The following is a 23,906-nucleotide window of genomic DNA, read 5'->3' on the forward strand; positions in this document are numbered from 1 at the left end:
CCTTCTTTGTCCAACAAATATTTATTGAGCATCCCCTCTCCATAGGGCTCTGTTCTAGGCATTCGCTATGTATACTGTGGCATATAAAATGCTCAAACACCGCTGCCTCCGTGGAGCTTACGGAGCTTACTTTCTAGGGGGACACACGCAAAGAGCAAGGAAAGGACACAGTGCATCAGAGTGGTAAGTGGTTTTCAGACAAGCAAGACGGGGCAAGGAAGTAAGAGCTGAAGGATAGCTTGCAGTTCTGCTCAGGGTGTCAGAGAAAGCCTTGCTTAGGGCAGAGACCTGACAGCAGGTAGGGATGGAAGCCACCCAGACCATGCAGACCAAGATATCCATCCCATACAGAAATTTAGGGATCGGGTCCTTGCTGGAAGACTTCTACAGCCCTCAGCAGCATTTTCTGTAATAAAAGGCCTCCTAGAACCTCAGACGGTCTGTTCTAAGGTTAAGGGGATGGAAAGAAAGTAAACTCAGGATAAAGGAAGTCCACCATCTTCTGTTTTCCAACTTCCCTACCTGAACAGTTTTCTATTCATTCTTTGGCCAGGGCCTCGGAAAAATCGGTGAGGAAGATAAATCACTTTTTTTGCACAAAGTGGGGTATGACGGAAATACAGGTGGCTGGGGTAGAGACTTCATTTTGACCCTTCTACTATGATATGAAGGTAAAAGCAAACACTTTAGTTGTCTGAGTTACCAGAGAATAGGTCATTTTCTCACCTCCCAAGTCTCCCAGCCAGAAGTGTCACCTCCCCGCAGGGGGCCAGCCTCACTTACATATACACACACACACATGCACACGCGCGCGCACACACACACACAGCGACATCATGTCGCTTAAGAAGCTGCTCAATGGAGCCCTGGTCTCACTTCCTCACAAAGGTTACAAAAATACAGATATTTTGTCCTGATTGCTTTCATTTTTAGTTGAAGAATTGTAACCGTTTGGGGTTTACTTCACACAGAAGAAACGTACAAACCACAGGAAATAAAGACTTGACTAAATGTAGATGACACAGACAGCCAACTCTGAAAGTGTGCTGGGCCTCACGCAGCCTTAGGTGACCTTTAGCAAAAAGAGAGCGTTCCAGCGAAACATTCTGACTGTCATAAAATAGCGTCGACTTACAAGATTCTCCCATTATGATCAGAGTGTGGCAATCATGGGGCCCCAACAGCACAGGCTAAGTGCAAGCAAGAAGATAAAAACGATTCTGCAAAGTCTTCTTGAGTTTTAAACGCATTTGAAAGTTGTTTCAGCATTCCAAAATACTTGGCCTGCGTCTAAAGCAATGCACGGGAAAGAAAAATGGCAAGACTGAGCCAACATTTTAAAAACACATTTTACTTTATTTTTGAAACACAGCCACCAGAAAGGGTGCAATTCATTAAAAAAATATTCTCTAAGAAAGTGAAGCTGGCCCATCCATTCATCTGTCTCCCTGTCCACAGGGAATGAATGAATAAATGGAGATATATATGATGTGCTAACCTCCCACTCTCTTCACCAGAACTGGTACTCCATAATTTCTATTCATTTGGCTAGACATAAGATTAGTTTGGGCAGGATCTGTGGTTTCTGTATATCAGCTTATAATCCTAAGTCTCTGTACCAAAAAGGTAATGATCAGTTTTAACCTCGTTCAACACTGATGCCTTTTACAGGCTGTCGTGAGTACATGTGGCGTTTGGCTTGTTCCAAGGGCCCTTTAGTGGAACAGAAAGAGATTAAATGAAGCCTCAGCACAAAACTTCTCTAAAATGACAAGTCAGGGCAACCACAAAAGGCTCTAGGAAAGGAACACATCCTATGGCAATGCAAAAAGGAAAGAAAACCTACAGAAAGAAAGACCCAGGAGCAGGTGGCCCCATGGGCCATGCAGACCAAAATGTCTGCCAACTTTGATATGGCAGCTGCTGAGACATGAGGCATAAACCCAGGTGAGAACATGCAAACTCCTCCCCTGTCCATTGCTACTTCCAATAACTGGCTTATCTCCAGAGGGCCATATTGGCAGGCTTTCAATTATGCCTTCCTGCTGACATATAGATCCTTCTGTTTGGAACTACGGCCTTCTTCTTGTCACTATGAGTAAAGTATCATTGTTTTTTCTCTATTTTTCAGGTAACTTCATGGCCACCTCAAAGGAACTCTTATGTGTGGACATCTTTCCTTCACAGTACTTCCACGTATCACTATTTTTCATAGGTCCATTACCTCAGTCTTCCTTTTCCCTGTGCAGTTATAAGCATAATGTTATAGGAGAAGGATGCAAGATGTCTCCAAAATGGCACCTTTGGATAAAAGATCTAACCCTACTTGTGAACAAACATAACCCCTGTTTTTAAAGAACACAGAGACTGATGGAATCTTCATTGAGTGTCCCCATGACTCAGGGCCTTCCTCAGGTCAAAAAAGTGGCTAACCACACACTGTGACTACAGCCAGAAAGGCCCCTCTTCTTCTTCTTTTTTTTTTTTTTAAGATTTTATTTATTTATTTGACAGTGAGACAGCAAGAGAGAGGGAACACAAGCAAGGGGAGTGTGAGAGGGAGAAGCAGGCTTCCTGCCAAGCAGGGAACCAGATGTGGAAGAAAGGCCCCCTCTTCATCACCTGCTTGCTAATGTTTAAAATCCCTTTAACAGGGGTGCCTGGGTGGCACAGCGGTTAAGTGTCTGCCTTCGGCTCAGGGCGTGATCCCGCCGTTATGGGATCGAGCCCCACATCAGGCTCCTCTGCCTATGAGCCTGCTTCTTCCTCTCCCACTCCCCCTGCTTGTGTTCCCTCTCTCGCTGGCTGTCTCTATCTCTGTCAAATAAAAAAATAAAATAAAATAAAATCCCTTTAACAGCCACCAAATTTTTTCATTTCATAGGTGGATTTGCAGCTTAGAATACCAATAGGCTGGAGAAGAGGCATAACATATGATGTAAATTAATTATTTACCAAGGCGTACATGCCTGAGTGCATGTTCTTTGATGGTAGCAAAGCTGGGGACGGAAGGTAGTGAGGAGGGAACCCCACTGAGGAGAGGCAGGGCACAGAAAGGGCAGGCTGGAGGCAAAGGTGAATTTTATCTGATGATGAACCTGCCTAGCACTGGTCGTGCTGAAATAAAGCACCAGCTGACAGCAACTCATGGTATACTGCATTAAAAGGGACTTATTATAAATGGGCTACCTTATCCCCTCAGCTAATAGATCCATGAAGTCAAGGGGAAGTGCCACCTGATTCTAAGTAAGTATTAGGGTTCTGTCTATTACAGGCAGGTCACTTACTAAAAAAAACCCCAAAAGTACAGACACTGAATTATTAGACAGCAAAGGACAGGTAATGATGGTGGTAAAGTTTAAGCACATTTCCAATTAACCTGTCATAGCCTTTGGGTGGACCCTGCAAGTAGAAATTATAGGCCTCAGGATAAAGTAACAGATGCTTAAGGATTCAGTCATCAGCCAAAATAGGGGCCAGATACCAAATAGATATGACTTTAGATTCAATTTATAGTATTTGGTTTTCACTTTATAAATATCCTGGCTAATGTGTATTTCTTCACAAAAGGATTTCGTATCTATCCTTTGAGACCCAGCCCGTATGCCACAAACCCTTGGATAACTTCCTGGATGCCCCAAACTGAGTTTCTCTTACCTCTTTGGTTCCTCATCCTCCCACTCCTGCCTGTGTTTTAGCATGTACTGTATCCTACCTGTTGTCTTTGTTCTCTGTGTCCATGTTTTAGAGACACTATTTAACTATAAGCTCTAAAGGCAAGACTTCCACAGAACCCTGCTTTCTCTGTAACTTATATTTTACTTGTCTAAGGCTATAATTTCTCTATAATTTACATTTTCCTTTTATTTGTTTAATGGCTACATTTCTCATTTTCCTATAAGCTCCATGATACATGGAGTCACATCTGTCCCAGTCGCCACTCTTAATATAGCATAATTCCTAGCACGATGTCTAGCACATAGTAGGTATTCAATAAACATTTCTTAGTTAATGTATTATGTGTTCATACTTTTCAAATAACCTGGCAGACACAACTTAATACAAAACAGGATTTCAAAGGATGGTTAATAAACACAGTAGATCTGAACTAAATGGGTTAAAACTAGACACACAAGTACACTAATGCCACAGTGTAGAGACACATGTTTGGGGTAAATCCTGAATACAGAAGAGGGACTTTGCAGCAAGTCCCAAAGTCAGTGAACCCAAGCACTTTTTAGAAATAGTAAGAAATTTTTGCTTTTTCTGTTTGAAATGTCTACTTAGAGAATAGGGATTTTTAGGTGTGTTTGAAAAAATAGAGAAATAAGCCATTTATTCATAATCCAAAATCTAAAGCCATATAATTCAATCACAAAGAAATTGAGATTATAGATTTCTAACTAAGTGGTGTCCCTTTTTCTGCAGAATTATGTTCGTTGGAATCTCTGACTCCAAATGTATTGTGGAGGGAAATCTTTACCACTACACTACATTGCTAGTCACACACTCCTACAGCTTGAAGATCTAGGATGCTAGCAGACTGTTTGAGAATTGGATCCCTGATTTCTCACTGAGAGATGTCACAGTAGGACCTTCTGGAGTCAACTCATGTCTTGGAAAAGCCTTGGTAAGTAGCAGTGTCTTCACAACATGTGGGATAATCATGGCTTTCAATGTCTTCAAAATCTAGTGGGCACTCTGCCAAGAGAGCAAATGATACTATTTATATCAGCAACTGGGAAACTCAGATCTCTTGGCCAAATTTGCATTAACCCAGCAATGGCCATTAGTCCAGTATTCTCTAGCTGAGGAACTGAAAAACAAGAATAAATGTGCAAAAGTGGCATGCAGAACAATTTTCAGGGGTATAATATGCAAGCTCCAACTCTGCTCTTCTATGCCCCCACTTTCAAACGCCAAAACTCCTGGGGACCTGGGTGGCTCAGTTGGTTGAGTGTCTGACTCTTCGTTTCAGCTCAGGTCATGATCTCAGGGTCGTGAGATTGAGCCCTGCTTCAGGCTCCGTGCTCAGTCGGCTACTCCCTCTTCCTCTGCTCTCTCTCCCTCTCTCAAATCCATAAGTAAAATCTTAAACAACAACAACAACAACTCCAAATCTCCTTATGAGCAACATCAACTCAAGGAAACGTCTTAAATTCTACTTCCTCAATACTCCCAGGGGTATTTGGGTTGTGTCAATCTTTTCATATTATTTCTCATTTTCCAAACACATCTATGCCTTAGACATTTATTTTCTTGAAGGCAAGGGTGGTGTCTAATTCTCTTTTATAGGCCAGAAATCTAAAATAGTCATACAGTTGGCCACATCAAATCCACCTTACCTGCATCTTCATTACACAGAGAAAGAAAATGCCTAGGCTATAGTGGACACAAAGGACTCCGTGAGAATCTACTGAATGACTACTAGGTGCCAGCCACTGTCCAAGGTACTAAGATATCATTCAACAAGATAGGCAAGGTTTCTGCTCTCTAGGGGACAATAAATAACCAAACAAATCCATGGAAGAATTATTTTAGATTGTAATAATAGTTATGAAACAAATAAAACTGGCAATGAGATGAAGAATGATTTGAAAGAATGACAAATTAGTCTCTGAGACTGGACATTTCAGCTGGTACCTGATTGATGAGAAGGAGCCAAGCCATGCTAAGATCTACAATGGGACAGTGTCCTAGGGAGAGGCACCAAAGTAAAGCAATGTTTGTTATTGTCGGGAGTAGACACTTGGGAGAGGTATAGAGGGAGATGGTGGAGCTGTTTAATTGCTAATTCTTTCTCCATCTATATCAGAGCAGGGTGCCACCTTCTCCCCCCCTTTGCATATTTTTTTCATTACTATCTCCATTTTCTCAATTCTGCTCCATGATTTCCATTAAATTACAAGAACACGAGCCTCTTCCAGCAGCAAACACATCTGGAGTCCTCTTCTAACCCCTTAACATCTAAAACACCAAACTGAAAGCAATTTGGACATAGAAGCAGAGAGTATTAAGATTTTTTCATTATTATTAGGTCCATTCAACTAATGTTTATTTTTATGGCCATTACATGTCATTATCATTACTGATCATAGTCAAAAACTAAGTTACAAATTCACTCATCACTGTTTCTTTCCATATTATCTCATAGAAAGTCCTATTATGGGTAAATAGCTTTAGCAAAGCTGCATATTTCACTATACAGTAACATAAAAAGAAACCTAACAAATGCATCTAAATAACATTTCCCAAGGTAATCATAAATACTTCAGTAAACAACTACACTACTTATTTTAGTATTCCCAAATTTGAAATTTCTTCGTCATTATCATCATTTACTTCATTGCAAGTATTTGTTCATCAAGAACTGTAATCAATAAAAGAAAGAAGAGAAGCAGCTAGTTTCTGCATCATAACCAGATTGCCTAGATGTCGTGCCTGGAATCCATTACCAGACATTTCTAGTCGTGTTTCCAATCATTTGGAACACACAGACTTTCTTGTGCAATATGCAAAGCTTTTGGACGCTGTAAGCCCTGCTGTCAGCAACAGCAGCCCAGAAAAGGAGGTGTCACACTGAATGTACTCTACCTGATGCCATCTTCTGTCCCAACTTGAGGCATTTAGGTTCTTCCTGGGATTCCTCTTCTTCCTGAGTTCCAGTCCCACAAACCAGAAAAATAGAAAGTAAAAAGACGCATTAATATACAGCAACGCTTTCTGCAAACCTGCTGATTAATATGAGGTCAAGATCCGAAAATACCAGACCAAGCCCTTACGAACTGAATCTTTGGACAAGCAGCAAATTCAACAGAAGATGCTGAGTAGAATAACTACAGCGGCGCTGGGTTACAAACTCCAGGGTGTCATTCACGGGGAAGTGTCTATGGATGTTGTCCCTGAAGCAGTACAATCCAGGGGCCTTTTGTGACTAAATGGTTGGGAGCATCAATTACTTAGACATAGGGGCGGTGGGTTCCTCCATACGACAGAAATTCTGCCAGCGTGGTGTAGCAGAGATAATTATGCTTTACTTTTCATGATTCGAAGAGCTAATCCATTGTATTTTTGAAAATTCTATCACAATTCACAGTTATTTTGATTTCTGGGAAGTTGAGTGAACACGTTCTTCTCAGAGTTCTGGTACGATATTCTTTAATGACAATTGGGACTCCTGTAGCATTGATAAAGTAGACCCAGCTAGGAGTGAGGGAAGAAAATGAAGAGGAATGTCTACAGAGTGCCTTTCTAATTTTGTCTGCAAGATGACTTTATGCTGACTCCTTCATTTATTTTTTTTTCTTCACTGAACAAATATTTGTCGAGTGCCTCATTAAGGGCTATTTCTATGGGACCTTAATTTCTATGCAAGATCCCTTCAATTACACGGCAGGCAGATGCCTACTCAGCTTCCTTCCCAGACTGGCACACTTTCTGAACATACTTTGTTCCTCAAAGAATTTAGCCCAATAGAAGATGTTTTGGACCACAATAAAGCATGCGGGGGTGGGGTGGAGGGTAGAGTTCCATAAATGGCAAATGAGGCTACTCTGTAAGCAAAGGGGAACAAATGAACTCAAAAATTGATATTATCCTCTGTAGGAGCACCCCCCAACTGGTTCTAAGTCTGTACTTCCTAAGTAATATCTCATCCAGATGAGAATCCACCAGACTGTTCAAACTTGGTTAGTAAGATAAAGAAGTGTTCTTTTCAATTCACAAAGAACAGTTTCTTTTAAATAGCCGTCAGTACCTACTTATAAGGGAGTTGATTTCACCTGTGTTGAGAACAAATGTTTTTCCAGAGATCAAAAATCCTCTTCAAATGTTCATCAGGGACCAGTTCCAATAATTTGTCCTACTTTTAAAACCCATTACAGTATTGGCATGGTAAACAAGCCTTCAGTTCAATTATCTCAAATTACAAGTTGTAAGAAATTTTTAATGAAAATTGCTTCCAAAATTATATTTCTAAAAAGGATGTGAATTAATACAATACCAAAGGACATGTAAATGATAGAAAGCCCCATTATACAGAAACTAAATGCAGCAAATAATTTCTTGTTTCACAAGGCCCGACAGAACAGTATATAATGAAAACACAAGGAATTACTTTACAATACAGTCACAGGGGAAGTCTCTTGAGATGCCCAAATAACGAAATAAAGTTGTTTCATAGATGAAAGGATTCTCCTTTGAGCCAATAAGACTGTTTACTTTTTATTGCTATGAATTCCAGAATTGTGAAATAATGTAGCTCTTTAGTTTTCCTCCAGACATATTTATTATTTTATTTTAAATTGCCCCTCCCCCAATTTTCTCATTAAATAGTAAAAATTGCAAAGCCCTGGAATGATCTGCAGATGGAAGGATATTTAGAATCTCTTGGCTGGAGAGCTCTCGGCATAGAATAAACAAGCATCTGTCTTCGATAGTGTAAACTATGTTCCATTTAGAGAAAAAAGACCGAGCTCCTTAGATTCTTGTGTTTCTTCTCTTCAGTGCAAGTCTGTGATTTGCTGAGTTTGTTCTTACTGGCTTTTTCCCAGCAAAGCTAGAATAAAATGACAACAGTCCAACTGTAGTAGACATCTGTTGATTTTGCTGCCTGGCACTCACTCACTCTATCTAGTAAGTGTGACCTGATTTCCTCTTTAAAGTCATCCATTCCCACTCTTAACCAATTGTGGTTCCTTGAAACCAGCCGAGAGCTACATGCATCTCCCTCCCCACAGCCAGGGGTGGTCATGTGACCCAGGGCTAGCCCCATCAGTCCACTGCATTTTCCTGTGATTGGTTCAGAGTAGTCATGTGACCCAATCAGGGCTAATAAGAGATTTTCTCTGGACGTCTGGGAACTTGACTCCAATTCTTACTCACTGAAACCTGAAACAACTATGAGGGTTGGAGCGGCTGCTGTCACCCATAGGTGAGACAGCCATCCACACAAAGGAAGGCAGAGCCAAGAGATGGACTGATACCCAGTCCCAGTGATATCATTGGAGCCCCAAATCGAGGCATCCCTGAAGCAAGCTCAACCTTGGACTTTTCAGCCTAAGTCAGCTATTACATTCATACATTTTTAAAAAATGTATTGATTTTTTAAATAAAAATCCATTTTGGGGTACCTGGGAGGCTTGGTTGGCTAAGTGGTGGACTCTTGGTTGGCTCAGGTCGTGATGTCAGGGCGGTGAGACTGAGCCCTGCGTTGGGCTCTGTGCTCAGTGTGGAGGTGCTTGAGAGTCTCTCTTCCTCTCCCTCTGCCCCTACCCCTGGTGCCCTCTCTCTCTCTCTTTTAAGATAAATAAATAAATCTTTAAAAATAATTAAAACCAAACAAACCCATTTCTATCATGTTTTCTGTCACATCTAACAGAACCAGCTGATACACTTCAGCTCTGGGAAGCCAGAGTAGGGTGCCTTGATCATTGGCTTCATTGCTTGAGCAATAATAGTTAAAAAAAAAAAAAACCAAACAATAAAAAATTAACTGATTAGTTAAAACATTAACAATATAACCTCACTGACATACTTCAAGTCATTTTAACTTGGCCTCATAGTTTTGCAACACTGGCAGCTGGCATTTCACCCTAGGAAAGAGAGTTTAGAAACACAATGATAGTTTGAAAGAAGAATAGAATTCTTGACGAAGAATAGAATTCTTGACCAAGAATTAAGGAGATCTGGTCCCAATAGAATTCTTGACCAAGAATTAAGGAGATCTGGTCCCATTTGTCTCTGCCTGTTGCACCAAGTACATGACTAACTCTTGGCCTCAACTTCCTTTGTTTGGAAAATGGATCCCAAATATAACCATTCCTTCCCAAGAAAGTTGAATTCTAATTTTAAATAACTGTTTCTGTGTCACCAAACATTTGAGGAGTCTTCAAGTTTTCTCTATTATGGACTATACTACAAAAAACATCTTTCAATGTAAAGATTTTCATTATTTCAAATTATTTTGGATTAAAGTTTCAAGGGTAGGATTCTGGACCATAGGTCATGAATGTTTTTGAGGCTCTTTATATGGACTGTAAAACTTCCCCCCAAAAAAATATTTCAACAAATTAATGTGTTAAAATGTAACTGTTTCATTTCAACCTCTCTAGTAACACCTAAGTCCATATTTTGATGAATATGAAGAGTCTCCTATTGGAGGAAATTTTAAAAACTGATATCCAACCCTCACCATATTCCAGTGCCAAGAGTCTTACTGAATTGCGTTGCTACTAATAAATACATGTTTAATTTCCCATGGAATCCAGTATCTAAACCTTGTTTATCCCACTACACCATACGATCTTCCAGGACAAAAACTATGCTTCCTCTTCAAATTTCATTCAGGCTCTACCCTCTTTGTCAACAGGTGCTTGTTAAACAATTGTTGAACGGATTCAATTGTTTGCCTACTTTACATTTTTGTTTAATGTCTAACCTCGTAATACATCCCACAATAAAAGGTCAAGCGTTGTCCCTCCTGATAACAAAGATCGGGGGGAAGTTCCTTCAAGAAGGCCTTCCTGAAGCAGCCCCCATCTCCATCCCAAACTCTACCCCATTCAATCTTTAAGATGTACAGTCAGCAACCATTTCTCGAGGACTTGCAATGTGTCGAATTGTGCTGTATGTATAGAGCTCATTATTCCTCAACAACTCCCGGAGGTAGATGACCTTATTGTCATCTGTCCTGGTTTATGGATGGAGAAACAGAGGCTCATCGGGGCTTATTCACTCTGTAGTGGATACTGTGATGTGCTGCCTAGAGACCCCTTCAGGACTGAAAGATTTATTGTCACAGCTACAGGAAAAGTGGTTAATAGACAGCACTCAGCTGTCAGGATCCTGGGAGAGCTGCCAGCGCAGGTGGCACTTGGACTTGTTGACTTGAAGGTAGAGTTGCCTGACTCCCTCAACCCATCTCAAGACAACTCTGAAGGGCCCTCCTCACTCCCAGAGCTGCCTGTGAGGTTAGTGAGGCCTTCATTAAGAAATTTCATTGTAGCCCCTTGTCCCCCTCTGCCTAATCCTGCTTCCTTCTCTTCCCTTCCACAGGGGTTGATCCCCAAAGCACTCCCTGATAAATCTTGTATGGGCTATTCTCCATTTCAGAGTCACCTTCCCAGGAACCCACCAACACAACCAAAGTAACATTTCCTTAAGTGCCAAAAGGGGATTCAGACCCAGGTCTACCTGGGTCCAAACCCCATGATGTAAACCATTATACTTACCTCCCTCCTTAATACTAATGCCTCTCCCTTGTTAAAACCATGTATGCCTGGGCCCTAGCCCAGATTCTGATTTGTTAAGTATGAGGCTTAGGGTGACCAACCATCCTGATTTGCTTGGGACTGAGGGTTCTCCAGGATGCAGGACTTCTGGCACTAAAACCAAGGAAGTCTTGGGCAAACTAAGATGAGTTGGTGACCCTAATTGGAGTGCATCCCTGCTATCTGCTATTTAAATGAACTTGAGATGTTTCTGATCCATTGAAAGAGCTTCAGAAATATGGTATAATGATAAAAGTAAATTCTAATTATGTGTGAGTGTTTTTAAAGTAACATTTTGAACTCTGTAATGTTTGGCATTGCCTCTAAGAGTTTTACAATCTGTTTAGCAAATATTAGTGTCCTCATTTTACAGATGAGGAAACTTAAAGAGGTCAGAGAAATCAAGGAACTTTCCCCAAGTCACACAGCTAATGAGAGAGCCTGAAGACAAACCCAACTGAGGGGCATCTGGGTGGTATAGTCAGTTAAGGGTCTGCCTTCGGCTCAGGTCATGATCCCAGTATTCTGGAATCAAGTCCGACATGGGGGTGGGGGGGGGTCCCCTGCTCAGCAGGGAGCCTGCTTCTCCCTCTGCCTCTCCCCCCTGGCTTGTGCGCTCCCTCTTTCTCTCTCTCTCAAATAAATAAATAAAATCTTTTTTTAAAAACCCAATTGAGGGGCGCCTGGGTGGCAGCGGTTAGGCGTCTGCCTTCGGCTCAGGACGTGATCCCGGCGTTATGGGATCGAGCCCCACATCAGGCTCCTCCGCTGGGAGCCTGCTTCTTCCTCTCCCACTCCCCCTGCTTGTGTTCCCTCTCTCACTGGCTGTTTCTGTCTCTGTCAAATAAATAAATAAAATCTTTTAAAAAAAAAAACCAATTGAGTCTAGAGTCTATGCTCATTACCACCTCTCTGTACTGCACCCCGAATGACCTGTTCTAAATTAACTCATCTGGAATGGAGATAATATCTATGGGTTATTGTGAGGATAAAATAATATATGTAAAGCATCTATTCAATGCCTGCTGCAAAGGGAATATATGTTGTGCACCTTTCCTTTTCCCCCCATGTAGACAAATAATTGGTGTGTATGTCCTTTTTTTGTCCACTAAGAAGAGTATTGGAGGTCATCCACCAAAAGCTCTTTCCTGACTATATGTAGAATCTTGCAAAATTCACTTTAAACCAATATACATTTACTGAGGAACTTCCGTATTCATGGCATTATGCTAGAAAATGTGCAGAATACCACAGTGAATAGGACATGACCTTGGACCTCCAGGAACTTGTAACTACAGGAGAGACAGATGACATTGCTTTTAATTTTCCTAGGGAAAGAAAAATCCTAACTCTAACACATAACTTTCTCTCCCTTCCCCTCCCCTCTTCTTCATGTGTGTAGTGTGTAGATCATGTAAGAGAAAGAATACAGAGAATCTCAATATTAGAACCTGAAAGAAAGAGCTTGATTAGCACTTAGGAGAAAGGGAAGGGTACTATAAATAAAGTAGGCTCAGCCATGTCCTGAACTTCCTCTTTCTGGGTGGGCAAGCACATAATTCCAAAGTTCTAAACAAGTCTTTGGGCCTTCAGAGAAGTGATTCTGGACCCCAGTACACAGCTTAGGTGGCAGAAGAATCCAGTCAATTTTAAAACATGGTATGTAGTTGTCATTTTAAAGAATTAAGGCAGGGGCGCCTGGGTGGCATAGCGGTTAAGCGTCTGCCTTCGGCTCAGGGCGTGATCCCGGTGTTATGGGATCGAGCCCCACATCAGGCTCCTCTGCTGACAGCCTGCTTCTTCCTCTCCCGCTCCCTCTGCTTGTGTTCCCTCTCTCGCTGGCTGTCTCCATCTCTATCGAATAAATAAATAAAATCTTTTAAAAATAAAATAAAATAAAATAAAGAATTAAGGCAGCAGATACAACTATTCTGAAATGTGCCAAGAACTATAGAGCAAGTGGGTGGAGACAGAAGCAAAGCCCGTTGGCATCCCACAGGGTGGTGGAAGAATGTGGGCCTTGGAGTTAGGGAGACCAGGGTTCAATCCTGGCTCTGCCTTGTAGGAACTCTGTGAGCTTCTGTTTCCTCATCAAAACGTAATGGCCATCACTTGATGTCCTAGCAGGATTGCTGCAAAGATTAAATGAGGTGACATATATAAGAATGTCACACTAGTCACCTAATGTGAGATGGGGTGATCTCTGCTCATCTAGCATCCCTTCCAATAAGTTGCCACCTCCCGGCCACAGGATTAATCCAGGCAAGGGGATATAACCTAATTTAGGCTAGTTATCCTGACTTGTTTGGGACTTCTCAGCTTGGTTGGTGGACGTCTTACAGCTTTGGAAGGAGCCTCAGAACTAATGACACGTCCCCTGACAGAGCTCAAGAGAATGAACCCAACACTCAATGAGAAGCAGAGACAAAAAGCAGAAAAGGAGCTATGATGAAAGGTGGCCCTCTGTCCTATTCTGTGTTTTATTATTTATTTCTATATTCCTCTGCCAAATTTCTATTAGTTTCAGCTGCCCCTAAGTTCTTGCAGCCCATGGAATGCCCTTCAGATAACTGTAGATGTGGGAGAGCCCAAGAAGACAGAAGGTGTCATTCCCAACCACTGCAGCATCTTGCTCCAGCCGCCATTGGAGCCACAGAGGATAGTCCCCAGGAGAAAACACTGCAATTCACTAAGAGACCCAAGATCGGGGAGGCTCTGGGACCTTGATCAGAGACTTGGTCCACTGATCAGAGACTTGGTTCATTCATGGCCTACATGGTGCCCTAGAGTGCTAAGTGCTTTTCTTCATCTCTACTTATAGGAAAACTAAGCCCCCCCCCCAAAAAAAAAGAGAGATAGAGAGAGAGAGAGAAGTATTAGATCCCATGCTTGTAAAGCTATAGTTCTCAGACTTGGACGTATATCCAAATTACTTGAAGGACATGGCAAAGATACAGAGGAAGATCCGGCCCTTGTCCACTTGGACAAGACTGGGCCTCTGGATTCCTTTTTTTTTTTTTTAAAGTGCTTTATTTATAGCGTTTAATCACAGTGGAAAAGCACATACATTGGAGTCATATGAATGAGATATGAATTCCAGCTCACCCACTTACCAGCCGTGGAATTTTAGTAAGTTCCTGAAGTCACCTGTGCCTGCATTTTCTTGTGGGATGGTGGAGCTTACACTAGCTTACACGAGCACTTCCCTTGGAGGGCTGTGGTGTGGTGAGTTTGCTAGTGGGTGAGAAGTGGAGCAGTGCCTGGCACATGTTGGTAGCTGATGGTTTTCTCTTAGGGAAGTGACTCCTTGCAAAGTCCAACTACATAAGGACAGTTTTGTGTCAGCTCTTGTATCCATTCATTGTTTCCATGAATAGGACCATAGTCAACTGCTTAGTTGTGTTTAGATAAATACTGACAAATGCTTTTATTTATTTTATTTATTTTTTTAAGTAGGTTCCATGCTCAGCATGGAGCCCAGTGCGGGGCTTGAACTCATGACCTTGAGATCAAGACCTGAGCTGAGATGAAGAGTAGTCAAGATGCTTAACCGACTGAGCCACCCAGGCGCCTCTGACAAATGCTTTTAAAAATCTGGTCTTTTGTCTCCTTTTGTGGTCCTTAAAGAGATTCCTGAAGATGACAGCTCAGATGGTAAGATGTCAGGAGTCATCTGACATCCCCTAGTGAATCCATTTTCTTGCGTATTTGCCAGTTTCCAAAATGTCATATACAAAGGACTTTCATTAATTTACTTTACATACATGGTTACAGTTCAGTTCATTTCACTGTCTGGAAAGTTCCCTAACAATCAGACTAAAATTTCTCATGTTAATGACTCATTATTTTTTTCTTTTTAACATATCCTAAATTTTGTATTAAGTTTTTAATTTTAATTCCATTATGGTTAACATACAGTGTTATACTAGTTTCAAGTGTACCATATAGTGATTCAACACTTCTATGCATTACCCAGTGCTCATCGCCACAAGTGCACTCTTGATCCCCTTCACCTTTTCCCCCCATCTCCCCCGCCTCCTCCCCTCTGGCAAGGATCTGGTCTCTGTAGTTAAAAGTCTGTTTCTTAGTTTGTCAGTCTCTCTTTTTTCCCTTTGCTTATTTGTTTTGTTTCTTAAAATTCACATGAGTGAAATCATATGGTATGTATGTCTCTCTGAATGACTTATTTTGTTTAGCATTATACTCTCTAGCTCCATCCATGTTGTTGCAAATGGCAAGATTTCATTTTTTTTTTTTAAAGATTCCATCCATTCATTCGACAGAGAGATAGAGACAGCCAGCGAGAGAGAGAACACAAGCAGGGGGAGTGGCAGAGGAAGAAGCAGGCCCACAGCAGAAGAGCCTGATGTGGGGCTCGATCCCACAACGCCGGGACCACGCCCTGAGCCGAAGGCAGACGCTCAACCGCTGTGCCACCCTGGTGCCCCAGATTTCATTCTTTTTATGGTTGAGTAATATTCCATTCCAATATATGTACTCCATATATATAATACACACACATACACACACACACATTACCTCTTCTTTACTCATTCATCTATCAATGGGACTTGGGCTGCTTCCATAATTTGTCTATTGTAAATAATGTTGCAATAAATGTAGGGGTGCATATATTCCTTTGACTTAATGTTTTTCTATTTTTTAGGTAAATACCCAGTAGTGTGATTTCTGGATTACAGGGTAGTTCTACTTTTAAATTTTTAAGGAACCTCCATATTTTAGAGTGGCTGCACCAGTTTGCATTCCCACCAACAGTGTAAGAGAGCTTCTTTTACTCCACATCCTTGACAACACTTGTTTCTTGTGTTGTTGATTTTAACCATTCTGACAGGTGTGAGGTAATATCTCACCGTAGTTTTGATTTGTATTTTCCTGATGATGAGTGATGTTGAGCATCTTTTCATGTGCTGTTGGCGATCTGTACGTCTTCTTTGGAGGAATATCTGTTCATGTCTTCTGCCCATTTTTTAATTGGATCATTTGGTTTTTGGGTGTTGAGTTATATCAGGTCTTCATACATTTTGGATACTAATCCTTTATCAGATATGTCACTTGCAAATATCTTCTCCCATTCCATAGGTTGTCTTTTTTTTATCATTTTATTTTATTTTTCATCACGATAAGTGGATTTGATTAGCTCTCCTTTTGATGTTGAGATACACCCAAGTGTGAGAATCACTGTTGCAGAGGATGGAAATTTGGCCTTGTGCTCAGACAATATCATAGGAGCCCTCTCTTTTAATGTCTCTCCATTTGTCCATTTCTGTCTATGTGTCACCTGTCAGGCTACTTCATTTCACAGCCAAGGCCACCAGAAGCCCTGGGGCCACATCCTTTCAGCTCCAGTTCCAAAGGGGGACAAGGAGTACCTTAGTCCCTGCATTCACATTCAGAGTTCTAGGGGAAGACCCCAATGGGTCCATCTTGGTTCACATACTTATCCTCAGTCTCAGCACATGCCTATCAGAGAATGGGGACTATGATTTTCCAGACCCATATTACTGCCCATCCCAAGAGCTGCCAGAGGGAGGGTTACTGTGATTGGAAGCCTCACAAGACCTCAGAAAACAGAAAGGCACAGTTCCCTAAAGGAAGGAAAGCTGTGTCCTGAAGCAGGGGAGGAAAGGATACTGGCCACATTCCTGTTGAAAATATATACTTCTAGGCTGAATTCTCCAAAGCCACAGGACTAAAAATACCTACTGCTTTCTTAGCGCCCAGCATTGGCCAGGAGCTTCATGTATGTTACGTGTAATATGAGATGATAGTCAAAATATTTAACCACATGGATTAGCTACCAGCTAAACAGAATGGCAAGGGTCCCGGAGGACCCTGGGGGACAGGCCTTAACCCTTTAGTTCCTGGACTATACAGAGTTCAGGGATCGAGGAAAGAAGTGATGTGGGACATGGATGCCACTTACAGGTTGGAGAGCAGTTATATACCAGTCAATACAAAGGTGTTTTAATATTTGAATAGCCAACACATTCTTACTGATGTATACATGCTGAATATTTTCAGCCCTCAGTATCATCTTATAAAACACACTTCTAAACTAGAGGTACATCCTGGAAGTATGCTGTAACCTGCTAGAGGCATGCAAACTTCTCTTTGGAGCATCATTTTGCTCAAAGATTTGGGAGGGAAAAAACATTATTTGCATATTAAACCAAATCTGACTACATTGCAGAAGGGTGTGTAGAACAGACATAAATATTCAGGATGACCATGGAATGTCAAAAGAGTTTGGCCACAGGGTCCCTGACATGGGGGTGCTCCTGTAGATAAGACTAGAAAGCATGCCAGGGATACTGCAATGTTGATATTTGTATCCCCATTATACAGATGGGGCCCTGGCAGGTTGAGGACTTCGTCTGAGGATGCATGTTTTAAATGGGGACAAGAATTCACACCATCTACCTGAGTCAGGGCCCCTGGTCTCTCAGCAGTACCACACATTTGCTTCTTGATGGTGTTATTTTTAGAAATTTTTTTTTTAAAGATTTTATTTATTTATTCGACAGAGATAGAGACAGCCAGCGAGAGAGGGAACACAAGCAGGGGGAGTGGGAGAGGAAGAAGCAGGCTCATAGCAGAGGAGCCTGATGTGGGGCTCGATCCCGTAACGCCGGGATCACGCCCTGAGCCGAAGGCAGACGCTTAACCGCTGTGCCACCCAGGCGCCCCTATTTTTAGAAATTTTAATCTTAAACGGAAAGGACAGCTAGTTATTGACTAGCTATGCTTAGTGGAAAGACTAATTGAAGAGAACTTTGGCTAAGAAAGAACTTAACAAAGAACACTGCAGAGGAATGAGCAATTGTTCCTCTTGGTTAAGGAAGGCCGTTTCGAAGCTGTGCCATTGTGTGTTTCAAGGTTTAGAGAGCTCCAGGCCAAGAAAACCACAGAACAAAACAACATTTGTCACATGGTGGAAACTTCAGAACTGGGAGCATAAGAAAGTTTGACACAATCTTTATGGCTGTAATTCAGTACACTTGTCCAAAATTTAAAGTTGCATAATGACTGGAAAAATATTTGAAATAAAAATAAACTGTCAGACTCCTGAGGGAATGGAAGGATAAAGCTGGGGGACTGTACATGCTGCTATAGACTGAATGTCTGTGCCCTCCTCAAATTCATATGTTGAAACCCTAAACCCCAAGATGATGATATTTGGAGGTGAGGCCTTTAGGGGTGATTAGATAATGACAGTGGAACCTTTATAAGAGACTAGTTTCCTTATAAAAGAACAGTGAGCTCCCTTGCCTTTCCCACCTGTGAGGACATAGTGAGAAGAAGGCCGTCTACGCACCAGGAAGCAGGCTCTCACCAGATCCCAAATCTGCTGGTTCCTTGATTTGGGACTCACAGTCTCCAAACTGTGAAAAATACATGGTTATTGTTTAAGCCATCCAGTCCATGGTAGTTTGATAGCTGCCCGAGTAGGCTAAGACCCTGATTAGCTGAGGATTATTATACATCCTGCATACAGATTTGTATTACAGAGCTTGAATGAGTGACAGGAGAACCCGATAACTCTTCAGCTACTTACAGCATCTAATTCTACTCCATAGGCACACTATAAATACGGTGAACAAATGAATAAATAAATGAAAAATTTTTTTAAGAAAAAGTTTTTCTAAAATCTTTTTTTTTCCCTCTTTAATACTGGAGCTCCAGAAAGCTATGTGTGGATATCATGTGGTTTCAAGCACTGGAAGGCACACTGCTAAATAACCCTGGAAGAGGATACAAGTTTGAGAGAGAATGTACCAAAAGGATTTCATACATATACTGTGAATGACAGAAGGAGAATTTCTGTTGGAAATCGGGGTACCAGTTTTTATTCTGTCTCCGCATTAGTTCACAAAATTAGTAATACCTCATATCCAACTGGTACCTCTCAATTTATAGAAAGTTGTGCAATACACAGTTTATTTGACTCCTTCAATAACTTTGTGTGGTAGGCAGAGCATTATCTTCCTGTCTAGGGAAAATGCACTGTTTCCTCTGCTCACAGTTACAACACTTCTAACCCAGGTGTGTGGGTTTTCTCCCACACTGAGTAATTCTCTGACACCAGCTCAGTGTTCACAATTCACTTCCAACACTAACCAGAGTTAGCACAGATCCCACAGGCTAAGGGCTCAGACCCCACAAGACTGGCTCCACTAGCAGGTCTCCAGGTTACCCACAACTTCCGTCCAATTTGGTAACAAATTGGAGGTTCCCACAATGCCCACCTTGGGCTTGATAATTAACTAGGGGTCCCGGAACACAGAAAAACAGTGTACCTGCTACTGCCAATTTATTACAAAGGATATTTTAAAGGATATACATGGACAAGCAGATGGAAGAGGTACATAGGGCACAGTCTGAAAGGGTCCTGAGTGCAGGAACTTCTGTCTCCATGGAGCTGGGGTATACCACCCTCCCGGCAGGTGGATGTGTTCACCAACCCAGAAGTTTTCCAAAGCCTGTACTTGGGGAATTTTTATGAAAGTTTCATTATATAGGCATAATCAATTATTAACTCCATATCCAGCCCCTCTCCTCTCTGGAGAATTGCTGGTCAGAGACGGGAGCTGAAATTTCCAAACTTCTAATCATGGCTTGGTCTTTCTGGTGACCAGTCCCCATCTAGGACCTCAGCTAGTGTTGCCTCATTAGAACAAAAGGTGCTCCTATCAGCCAGGAAATTCCAAGGGATTTAGGAGCTCTGTGACAGATGTTCCTATCACTTAGGAAAGTACAAGAATGTAAGAGTTCTGTGTCAAGAACTCAGGTCAAAGACCAAATATTAGAACAAAAATTCTTCTAGCACTCCTATCTACAAGGGTTTTAGGAGCTCTGTGTCAGGAACCGAGGGCAGAGACCAATATTATATATATCTTTCTTACTGTTTCACACTTCCATTTCCACATGAGAAATTTGGGCCCCACAGTCATGCAATTGTAAGGAATGGTAAGGCCAGACACTTTGCTCACTCGCCACTAAAGGAACACTTTCCAGTGCTCTTGCCCATCCCACAGAGTTCAGGCAGAAGGATCAGAATATAGGAGGTCTCCCGGTAGGGATCAAAAAGCAGAGAAGGAGGAGCCATGCTGCCAGAGACCTATGCTACACTGATGTGAACACATTCTTAGAGCTGTCCCGAGAATTCTGGAGTGACTCTGAGCCCTGGGTCCATGTGCTGATCAGCCTCACTTTCAGAACTTATTCTAAGCCGAGACATTTGTGGAAGCTGGTATTATGTCTGTGAGCAGAGGTTACACCCTAGGCAGTGACACCCAGCAACTGCTGATTTCCTGTAGAACCTTCCAGAATAAGTAGAAATGTGATGGTGGACTTTTTTTGGGCAAACCTAAATTTTTCTAGTCCTAGCTAAAGGTGAAGCTGTGGTAAGGAAGTTTATACTCAACATCCGGCACCCAATCTCTTTTCCGAAGTTTGAATTGACATAAAGTACTATTTATAGTTGCACAAATGAACTTAAAATATTGTCTAGATTCATTCTGGGGAAAAGAATGCTAAATTGGGGTTGCTTGATGCCAACTAAAGAATGGAAGAGAGGGAGGGAGGGACAGAGCCAGTGGCCTGCTGTCCTGCCCTCTTCCTGGACTCCAGCACTATGCAGGGTCCTGACTAAGCATACCTCTTAAAACTACTTTTAAAGCAACATCATTTTTTACAATACAGTTGCGCCAGATCTTTTAATTTATTTATTTTTTTTTAAGATTTTTATTTATTTATTTGACAGAGATAGAGACAGCCAGCGAGAGAGGGAACACAAGCAGGGGGAGTGGGTGAGGAAGAAGCAGTCTCATAGCAGAGGAGCCTGATGTGGGGCTCGATCCCACAACGCCGGGATCACGCCCTGAGCCGAAGGCAGACGCTTAACCGCTGTGCCACCCAGGCGCCCCCAGATCTTTTAATTTAAAAAAAAATTTTTTTAAAAAGATTTTATTTATTTATTTATTTGAGAGAGAGAGAGAACGTGCATGCGCCTGAACCAGTGTGCATGGGTGGGGTGCTGGGGGAGGGGCACAGGGAGATGATCTCTGTGCTGAGCTTGGAGACCAGTTGGGGCTGGATGCAGGACATGGGTCTCAACAGAGGGCTCCATGTGGGGCTCGATCCCACCACCCTGAGATCAGAATCTGAGCCAAAATCAAGAGTTGGACGCTCAACCGAGGGAGCCATCCAGGTGCCCTGCACCAGCTCTTTTCATTACAGTGGTGTCATGGCCCTCAAGGCTTTTCAATTTCCCTCACAGAAGATTTATGCTCAAAAAGACGGACATTGGGGAGGGTATGTGTTGTAATGAGGACTGGGTACTCTATAAGACTGATAAATCACAGACCTGTACCCCTGAAACAAATAATACATTATATAATTAATATAATTAATTGAATTCAAATTTTAAAAAGTCAAAAAAAAAAAAAAAAAGACCTTACAGAGCCAGAGAGGATTAAGGATCTCCCTGCGTCAATATATACCTCTCATCTTTCCGGCGGTGGTCCCAGTAAGAGAATCCTTGGGGAAAATATATTCTTCCACTAGTCCTCATAAACGTCATTTTAGAAAGACAATGACATCTGATGGGAAATGAGAGTCAGAAGAGCCACCTGGCAGTCCCACATAATTACGTGAAGCTGACCAAGCTCACGCTGCCCTGGGCTTCATTTCCTCCTTAACAAAATGGACAGAAATGGAGTCCTTCTCAATGTCATGGCAATGCTTCCAGATCAAATAAGAGAGGGAGAAGGGAAAGCACCCCAAGCTCTCTTAAATAACAGAAGTTTCAACATTCTTGTTATTTGGAAAGAGAGAATTTAAAAAGTCAGTATCTTTTTGCTTCATCAAAACCCAGGCACTTCTGTGTAAATACAAAATCAACACAAATGGATAGAACTCTGTCACCTTGCACGCAGTGGTCACTCAGCAAATATTCATGGTTTGTGGGCTGACCTCACCATACAGACAATTGCAGGTCTGCTTGGAATGCACAGAAAACTCAGCAAGAGAAGGAACAAGTAGGCGGGAGGGCAGGTTATAATGAAAAGAGCTGCCCAGAGTTCTTTTCCATTTTCATACCTCTCTGTCTCTAAATGCTTCTCTGCCCAATCTTACTCATAGATAGAGCCTGATAGACCCACTTCTAGACCATAAAGGTCAAGGTCATACACATGCACACACTCAAACATACAAACACACACATAGACGAACACACATACACAACATATACATTCCAATGCACATGTATGCACACAACTCAAACGCACACATACACACACACATACACAAATGTATACACAAATATACATATATATACTACTCAAACACACATACAAACACACAAATATAAACACATACATACACTTAAAAACATACAAAAACACATAAACATAAATGTACACATACACACAAACACATACGTACATAAACATATACACAAGTACATATACACATACTCTTCAAACACACATGCACACAAACACACAAATATAAACACAAACACACATACATACACTTAAATACATATACAAAAACACACGTAAACACAAATGCACACACACACATACACATATACACAAATATACACACACATACTCCTCAAACATATACACAAACACACAAATATAAACACACACATACATACATACACACATATATAAACATATACACATAAACACATAACCACAAATGTGGCAAACGTACACATTTGCAAACACACACGTACGCACATACATACACAAACACGCGCACATATAAACATGCACAGAACCGACACAGAGTGAAGAGCACGGCAAGGAATAAGGCTGGTAATGAGAGGCTTCAGTTGCTCAGCCTTCCCATGCCTCCCGTCCCTGCCTTTGGCCTTCGTATGAGGATCCTTGCTGTCTGGATAGACCTCTATTGCCAGAGCTTCCAGAAAGAGGAGTTCCTGGGAATTTGAGTGTTAACTGAAGCAATGCCCAGAGTTCCTTTACAAGGAATTAATAACCAGAATTCCCTTCTTCCAGATGTGGCTCCGTAGTCTGAGCGCCCCTCCACCCACCTTCCTGCTGGCGGATGCTTCCCACCACCGCCGCAGATGTGCTCCAGATGTACAGCTTCCCTCCGACCAACGTCTGTGGGTCTTCACTTGCCTACTGCTCTACAGGAGAAGAGATGAGTGAACCAGAAAGGGTCAATACTGGGATCTAATCTAGAAAACCAAGGGAAGAAGTATTGTCGTCGAAAGGCAAGCGTTCTCTCATTTCATGGGAAATTTAGTCATCCAACAAACAGTGACTAAGCACCCACTGCGTGCTTGCTGCTGGGCTCGGTGTGGAAGAGACAAGGAGGACCAACACATAGACGTGGCCCTCGAGGACCCTTAGAGGGGAAAGCAATCATTAGAACAGAAGTGCTAGGGAGGGGAAAGGGGAAGGGACTCAGGAGTCTGCAGGTGACAAGAGCAAAGGAGCAAGAGGACTTCTCAGAGGAGATGACACCACGTCCCAGAGGAGGAGGTGGTGGTTTTCCTTATAGGGAACTGCTTCAAGATACAAAACCCTCTGATGATATTTTTTACTTTCAATCTCTTAAAAATGTTTAGGTATATTT

General features: G+C 41.9%; 1 protein-coding gene across 1 annotated transcript in view; it reads right to left on the reverse strand.

Moving 5' to 3' along the window:
• The window catches only part of FAM107B (family with sequence similarity 107 member B), a 236,558-nt gene that overhangs the window by 125,252 nt on the left and 87,400 nt on the right, over window positions 1-23,906 (reverse strand). Inside the window, exon 2 of the mRNA XM_034643412.1 lies at window positions 6,595-6,655. Within this exon, the coding sequence (XP_034499303.1) occupies window positions 6,595-6,655 (61 nt within the window). The remainder of the gene's footprint in view (window positions 1-6,594; window positions 6,656-23,906) is intronic.

Source organism: Ailuropoda melanoleuca, chromosome 15, assembly GCF_002007445.2.
Source record: "Ailuropoda melanoleuca isolate Jingjing chromosome 15, ASM200744v2, whole genome shotgun sequence".
In the NCBI taxonomy this organism is placed as follows: domain Eukaryota; kingdom Metazoa; phylum Chordata; class Mammalia; order Carnivora; family Ursidae; genus Ailuropoda; species Ailuropoda melanoleuca.